General features: G+C 50.2%; 1 protein-coding gene across 3 annotated transcripts in view; it reads left to right on the top strand.

Moving 5' to 3' along the window:
* Positions 1-3,823: 3,823 nt before the first annotated feature.
* Positions 3,824-7,930, top strand: part of KLHL20 (kelch like family member 20) — a 30,926-nt gene continuing 26,819 nt past the window's right edge. Inside the window, exons 1-2 of one of the 3 annotated variants that reach the window (XM_054834300.1) lie at positions 3,824-3,969; positions 6,126-6,186. In XM_054834300.1, the coding sequence (XP_054690275.1) occupies positions 6,164-6,186 (23 nt within the window). In that variant the 5' untranslated portion in view covers positions 3,824-3,969; positions 6,126-6,163. The other 2 variants (XM_054834305.1, XM_054834301.1) reach the window with 2 other exon arrangements.

The raw sequence follows: 7,930 nt of genomic DNA, 5'->3' as shown, positions 1-7,930 counted from the left end.
TAGACAACATCCGCAGCCTTTTCCTCATCTACTAAGCAGGTCACCTTGTCATAGAAGGAGATCAAGTTGGTCAAACAGGACTTGCCTTCCATAAACCCATGCTGACTAGGCCTGATCGCCTGGTTATCCTGTACGTGCTGTGTGATGGCATTCAAGATGATCTGCTCCATAACCGTATCCGTCTCCAAGGTCAGACTGACAGGCCTGTAGTTCCCCGGATCCTCCTTCCGGCCCTCCTTGAGGATGGGTGTCACATTGGCTAAACTCCAGTCAACTGGGACCTCCTCCGTTAGCCAGGACTGCTGATCAATGATGGAAAGTGGCTTGGCTTCTGCCAGCTCCCTCAGTACCCTTTGGTGGGTCCCATCTAGCCCCATAGACTTGTGTGTGTCTAAGTGGTGTAGCAGGTGGCTAACCATTTCCCCTTGGGTTATGGGGGCTTCATTCTGCTCCCCATCCCTGTCGTCCAGCTCAGGGGGCTGGGTACCCGGAGAACAACTGGTCTTACTGCTAAAGACTGAGGCAAAGAAGGCAATAGGTACCTCAGCCTTTTCCTCATCCTTTGTCACTGCATATCCCTCCAACAAAGGATGGAGATTCTCCTTAGTTCTCCTTTTGTTGTTAATGTATTTATAAAAACATTTGTTATTGTCTTTAACTGCAGCAGCCAGGTTAAGTTCTAGCTGGGCTTTGGCCCTTCTGATTTTCTCCCTGCATAGCCTAAAGACATCTTTGTAGTCCTCCTGAGTTGCCGGCCACTTCTTCCAAAGGCCATAAACTCTCCTTTTTCTCCTGTGTTCCAGCCAAAGCTTGCTGTTCAGCCAGGCCGTGCCCTGTCTGTTGGCACATGGGGACAGCCTGCTCCTGTGCCTTTAAGATTTCCTTCTTGGAGAATATCCAGCCTTCCTGGACTCCTTTGCCCTTCAGGACTGCCTCCCAAGGGACTCTGCCAACCAGTCTCCTAAAGAGGTCAAAGTCTACCCTCCAGAAGTCCAAGGTGGCAGTTCTGCTGACGCCTCTCCTGACTTCTCCAAGGATCAAAACCCCTATTATTTCATGATCACTATGCCCAAGATGGCCTCCACCCATCACACCACCCTCATGTCCTGCTGGGCTTGGCTTCCTCTGGAAGACCTCCAGCCTCACAGGACTGCTCGCGGCAGCACGTTGGGCTGAGGAAACCTCCGCCTGGGCCCATGTTGTGCTGGGGGCTCCCGGAGGGCTTGAGCCCTGCGGCTTGGCGTGTCCCAGGGAAAGAGGCAGAGGATCTCTCGGGGCCTGCTGAGGCTTTCTTGCCCGCACTGGGTTTGGTTTTCTCATTGCAAGCCTTCCTGGCCAAGGCTGTTGCGGTCCCCTGCTCCCCACAACCCGGACCCTTCCTGTGTGACTGATCTCCATTGCTCACCTGTGCTTGGGGTCTCTTCACATTTCTCCAGAGGCCAACCACAATCCAAGCCATGCAGAGCAGCCACACGGTCTGACAGGCCCTGCAAAGCAGCCAGGCCATGTCCTCCTGGGCAAGTTTGTCCCAAAGCTGGCCCAGAGGGTAGGGCAGGTCAGAGGCCATGCTCTCTGTGCCAATGGGCTGTTGCTTCCGGCCCTCAGGAACGACAGCCATCCTGACCCTCACCCAGCTCTGGGGGTTGTGAAGGCCAATGGTGCTGCTCCATTTGGCGGCCATCCTCTCGGTAACAACGGACCATTGCTTCCGGCCCTCGGGAACGACGGCCATCCTGACCCTCACCCAGCTCTGGGGGTTGTGAAGGCTGATGGTGCTGCTCCATTTGGTGGCCACGCCCTTGGCAACAATGGACCGTTGCTTCCGGCCCTCGGGAACGACGGCCATCCTGACCCTTACCCAACTCTTGGGGCTTCGAAGGCCAATAATGCTGGTCCATTTGGAAGCCGTGCTCTCAGCAATAACAGGCTGTTGCTTCCGGCCCTCAGGAACGACGGCCATCCTGACCCTTACCCAACTCTTGGGGCTTCGAAGGCCAATAATGCTGGTCCATTTGGAAGCCGTGCTCTCAGCAACAACAGGCGGTTGCTTCCGGCCCTCAGGAACGACGGCCATCCTGACCCTTACCCAACTCTGGGGGCTTCGAAGGCCAATAATGCTGGTCCATTTGGAAGCCGTGCTCTCAGCAACAACAGGCGGTTGCTTCAGGCCCTCAGGAACCATGGCTGTCCTGACCCAGAGCCAGCCCTGGTGGCTATGAAGGCCAAGGCCAGTGGGGAACAGAGACACCATGTAGACAGCAACGGTGAGGGACAGAAGCAGGCTGAGCTTCATCGTGGTCTCTCTCAAGGAAGAAAAAATTTCCATGCACGAGCTCACTCGGGCTGTCACCCTGAGCAGTGTTCAGGCAGTGACGTCCAGGAGCGAGTGGCCGCGATTGCAAGTGTCTGCGCTTGAAAGGGTTGCCGATGTGACAAGTCATGGGCTGATGTCACACAAGGCTCTGTGATGTCACAAGGCCGTTCCTCGCCTGCCCAGCAAGCCGTGAGGCCTGAGGCAGAGCTGGGGAGCCCCTCTGTAGGTGGATTTTGAAGCCTGCTGCTCCCACTGCTGTGCCCGCCAGGGCACACTGAGCCCAGCAGAGGAGCGGGACTGTGTCCTACATGATTCGGGCTGCGCCTTGAACTTCTGAGCGAGAAGGAGCTGTGTCCAGTGCTCCATCCAAGCTGCGTTCAGTGCTGTGCCCCAGCTGGGCAGCCATCACCGGGTTCCGCTCAAAATCCTCTTGGGGACAAAGTGGCAGCCCACATTAAGAGGAAAGCCAAAAATACACTCCTGGTTTTGTAGCCAAAAAGATAGGCCTGTAATGAAGGCCTACTTATATGTGATAAGAAACTATTCATTGTTACTTTAGGTAGAAGGCTAACGGTTCTTAGAATGAGCACCTGCTACACATCATGATAAAAAGGAGCTACAAGACACTTCATGGTCCTTATGTACACCCTTTTCAGAAAGGGAGGACACTAATTGCCTCCAGGAGCATCCTTATCTTCCTGAGGTATATAGCGAACAATTACCAACACAGAAGTATTGAGAAAGTAGGGGAAAGGTAATTTGGGCCAGGGTCCCCACAACCACCGACCCATAAGCCCCCTACCAAATTATACCACCTACTCAAAAGATAGAGGTGGAGAAAGGAACTGAGCGTGCATTCTAGTTTGCATACCAGGCGAAGAAATAGGAACCAATTATTGTAACGGGGAGTGTACCGCCTTGTCATCTTTGTAACATGTCCATAAATATGACAAGAGAACCAGCATTAGGGGTGCCTGATTAGAGTTACTATCCTCCTGACACCCAACGCTGCAATAAAAGGCAATGCCTGCTTCTTAATGCTAAATTGGTGTTAAGGAGTTTTCTTTTATTCCCCAATTTCTGTGACAGTTTGACAAAAATCTCTGCTGAGAATGAGGAGTGCGGTTAGTCTAGAATTATTCCTGGAGGGACACGATCCCTGGGTTCCTGAGCATGCAGCGGCCACTGCCACCTCACTGGGGCACGGTCTCCTACTGAGAACCTCTCCAGGCCATGGGCGCACCACTGGGACGCAGTCACCCCGCGGCACACTGGCACCTTCGGCCGGGCACGGCCATCCTTCCGTCACTACGGCTGACGTGGACACGTGCACGCGGCCGTCACGGACACGCCAGCTGACACGGGCCCTCCGGGACAGGGCCACCCCTTGGGACAGGCCGCAGCAGGCCGCGCCAGGCCTTGCCCGTAGCGGGGCTGGGGCGGGCTCGGGGCCGTTGCCGCTGCCGCGGGAGGGCGGCGCGGGGTGGGCAGGGGCGGAAGGGGCGGGTGCGACTCGGTGCGCGGCGGCGGCGGTTGGCGGGGGCGTCGCGCGGGGCCGGACCGCTTCCTGCCGCTGAGGAGGAGCCCGGCGCGGTGGGCTCGGCTCGGGGCGGCTGCTGCGGGACCGCGGCTTGGCGGCGGATCCCGCGCCCGGCGTGAGTCGTCCTGCGCCGTCGGGCAGGGGGGCGGCGACGGCGCCTTCCTGGGGCTGCGGTCGGCCGCCCGCCCGCTGGAACGCGGAGGTGCCGGGGGTCCCGTTGCCCCGCCGGTGCGGTGTCGGTTCGGGCTCGCTGCCCTGCCCGGGTACCGCCGGGGTGGCGGTGCAGCGCCAGCAGTGGTGTGTGTGGCGGCGCCTAGCGCGGCCCGGGCCCTCCGCTCCCGGGGGCGGTGGGGAAGGCGGCGGCCTGGGGCAGCGTGCCCGGCTCCTCGGCTCGGTCTCCTCTTTGCGGGCCGGGGCTCCGCGCTTCTGCCCTCCGCCTGCGGTCGGTTGGCGGTGTGTCCTGTTTGCCGCGGGCTGCCGGCGTGAGGCGTTAAGGGGAAGGGGGCGGGAGGGGAGCGGTGTCCGTCCCGGAGGAGCAGCCGCACGCCTCGGAGAAGTTACTTGTTCCTGCGGGTGCTCGAGAGCCAGGGCCACTTCTTGTTGGGCAAACCGCCGTTTTATCCAGTGGCTGCCCCGCGGACATAACTAAATCGAGGACCCTGGCCCACAATGTTTTTTTCTTTTTTTTCCCCATGACTTTTAATTTGGGTTTTAAAGGGATTAAATCTGATGCAATCGGGGGTCTAAGAATAGCACCGGCCACGTTTCCTAGCATGTGCAAAGTGCTCTGAAGGGCTTTTGCATGTGTTCTGCACACGGCCGGTTGTGGAGATGCTACTTCGCAGTGGGGCACCCGGTGTTGCCCGCGGTTGCATGCGGTGAGGTTCGCTTTTCCATGGAGCCCCTCGATGCTGGGGAGAGGAGCGGCAGCCGAGTCTGATCGGGGAGAGGCTGGGCAGTCATAGCTCGGATTTAAATTGGTATGCGATGCCCTAACCGTGAGGAATTAGCTTGCTTTATTTACAGGAAAGTATGAACCTGAGTAACTTGCAGCAGTGGAAGACGGCACGTCTTGAGCTTATTCTTCATTAACTGGCAAACTGCTGTACTTGGAGAATGTTGCATATAAAATAATGTGCTTGTTCACGTAGCCAAATAAAGCTATAAGCCTTTTGTAGTTCAGTTTAAATTGTGCCAGAAATAGTTTGTTATGGTTGGACTCCAATCTGACAGGGCTACAAGCTGACAGTCTCAGTCTTCCAAAAATGATTTTATTCTTCCTAAATTTAAGTTTTTTCTAATTTAAATGCTGCTTCTGTTTATTTTAAGAGTTATTCACTCTCATTCTGTCATTGCTTTTCCTATTGTTTCACTGGTTTCTCATTTCTCACTCCATTTCTGGGTGGGAAGAAGTCTGCAAATATCAACATGGAAGCAGAAGACCCTTCTGTTCTTTTAGTACATGACAAAAAGTTAGGCTTACTGCTTTAAATAATGATTGACTTAAATTTATTCCTAATTGCATAGTCATTAAAAGTGAAATCGGGATGAGTGATGCCCTTGTAAAAAGGGTTAATCTACATTAGAATTAGAAGTTCGTGGTTGAATATGGAAGGCCTGTGCAGTTTGCAACTGTTATTCCTCTCAGAAGATGAATATTTGGAGTGGAAGTGTAGCGAGCATCAGGCAGCATCATTAATCTTTGCAGACATAGTACCATTATTAGCATCCCTCTTACCTCTGGGGCACATAGTTATCTTCAATTTCCAGACACAAGTTTTATCTTCTATCAAATTCTGGCTCTGCAGTGTAGCTGTTGAGCAGTGCTGTGCTGTTTATTAGGTGCCAGCCTGCCTTAAATCTCTGGTGAATGTATGAGGGAGAGATGCCTCCTGGCTCTGAGCGAGGAGTGAGAGCGAGCACCCTGTTACTTGAGATATTTTCTCCTTTGATAGAACAATTTTAAGGGTTCAGGGAGGCAGACAGTTTACTGACTGATGTGTGTGTTCCATTTGCCTAAAGAATCATTATGCAGCTGTGGTAAAATTACTTTTAATGATGATTATATTTTCTTTTGCTTTATTCTCTGCAATCTAGACATTGTTAATCTAGGCTGTGAATTTTATAGCTGGATAAGAGCTTGAAGGCATATTAGTACATGGATGTGGTCAGTTCTGTGGTCCTAGAGCTGGACTGAAGAGAGAAAAGAAGGTTCTCTTGCTTCAGAATATCACTCTTTTTTTTTTTCCTTTTTTTTTTCTTTTGGATCAGGTCTTGAAGCATAGGGTGAAGGTTTCCTTTCACGGTGCATGGACGGAAAGCCAATGCGCAGGTAAGGTACAAAAAATGATTGTCCTTCTCCAAATAGGATAAATCACATGAGTTGGTTTCATAAGTGCCTAGACCATAAAATGTTGTTTGTTTGGTTTGTTTGTTTGTTTGTTTTTTTTTTTTTAAGGCCTGGTTAGGAGAATTAGAATATAAAGCATTCATTTTTAGTCCTTACTTAAATGTATTTAGTTTTCGATATTTACAAGACCAGATGTCTTTAAATGAATATGCTGTTAGAAAGAATAGGGAAGACAAGTTATCATAATTCTTCATCCCCCCTCCCTACTTCCCCCATTTACTATCATATTTAAAATTCAGTATTTAATTACTTAGGTATTCAAATTGTGTAAAATAAACTGCCTGAGAATACATTTAAACTTGATTTCTAAGGGACATTATTTTTCCCTTAACTAAAGGTGTTTTGTCCCTTTGATGGGGTGAGGTCTTGGGTGAAAAGGAGATTTCCTTTTCTAATTATGGATGCCAGCTGCCTCGGTCCTAATGAGCTGAAGATGCAGCTGAAGTTTAATTCAGGGGAGTTCTTGCTGTGGTTATGTCAGGAACATTTTCTGTTATATAGAGAAAAAATTGTCACAGTAAATCAACACAACGACAAGTTGGCAAACAGGATTGTGTGCTAGTTCTAGTTGCTTTTTGCTATCCGCTGGCAATCCTGTGGCAAAACTTAACAGCAGATATATTTCTGTATTTGATACAGGCTGTGTGGAAGCAGTTTCCTGAAGTTCTATACTGCTAAATGAAATAAAGAGAACTTGTGCAAATTGCTTAGTCTGTCTGCATTCCTTAGGATCTTGAAAGGGGGGAAACTTTATTACGGATAATTCTGTAAATAGTCGTATAAGGGAAGGCAAGGAGTTTTAACCGTACATGAATATGTAGAGCATTTCTAGCTACAGCATTTGCAGAAACTGTTAGCCTGGGTTCTGTGTAAGGAGGTAAGAAGTAAATAGTCATTGAGACCCTTGAAGAGTGGCCTGATGTTGTTTAATTAAATGAACCCCTCAAGCGCAACAAGAAAAGACTGTGCCACCGCTTCAGTTAAGCTAATGAGTAAACCTTGGGACATGATATGGGCATCACTGGGGCTATGTGTTCAAAGTTTTTGCCAAGATAAGAAATGTGGTTTAGACAATGAGGAGCCGTATGTGAATCTTACAGTGAGTTCCTTTTTCTCCAAGACGGATTAAGTAGCAGATGAGCTCTCTTCCATGTTCATCTTCTACAACGGAGACTGTTTTAATCTTAACGTAAACCCCCACAGCTTTTCAGGTTCTTATGCTGTACTCCATTTATCAAAATGTTTTTGCAAAATGACATAAAATTGGTGACTAGCTTGGCTTGTGTTCTTGTTTTCTCTCTGCTTTACTTTTAGTGTTCCTAGTGGAAAAATTGGGTTTCTAAATTTATTTTTATGTCTGCTGTTTTCTGCACGTGGCATTGAGGCAGAGAATTAAAGTGCTCAAGTTTGTATGTCTCTTGTGCGTTTGTGGCCTTGGACTTGCTATCATGAAGTTTTTCTGCCACTCAGACTGGGTAGTTTCAGTGGAGGAAGTAGAGGTTTTCTATTGCGGTGCTGATCCTGGCACTTCAGGCTTTTTTTTTTTTTTTAAATTGTTGGGGGTTTTTTATTTTATTTGAATAATGGATGCAGACCAGACCTTTCAGTACCTTTTGTTTTTCCTCCCTCTCTGGCAAGCCAAGGTAGAGCATGAATAATAGGTTTG

The sequence above is a fragment of the Grus americana genome, chromosome 8, assembly GCF_028858705.1.
Source record: "Grus americana isolate bGruAme1 chromosome 8, bGruAme1.mat, whole genome shotgun sequence".
Taxonomy (NCBI): Eukaryota; Metazoa; Chordata; class Aves; order Gruiformes; family Gruidae; genus Grus; species Grus americana.
The sequence above is the reverse complement of the archived record's forward strand: the minus strand, read 5'-3'. Positions and strand labels throughout refer to the sequence as shown.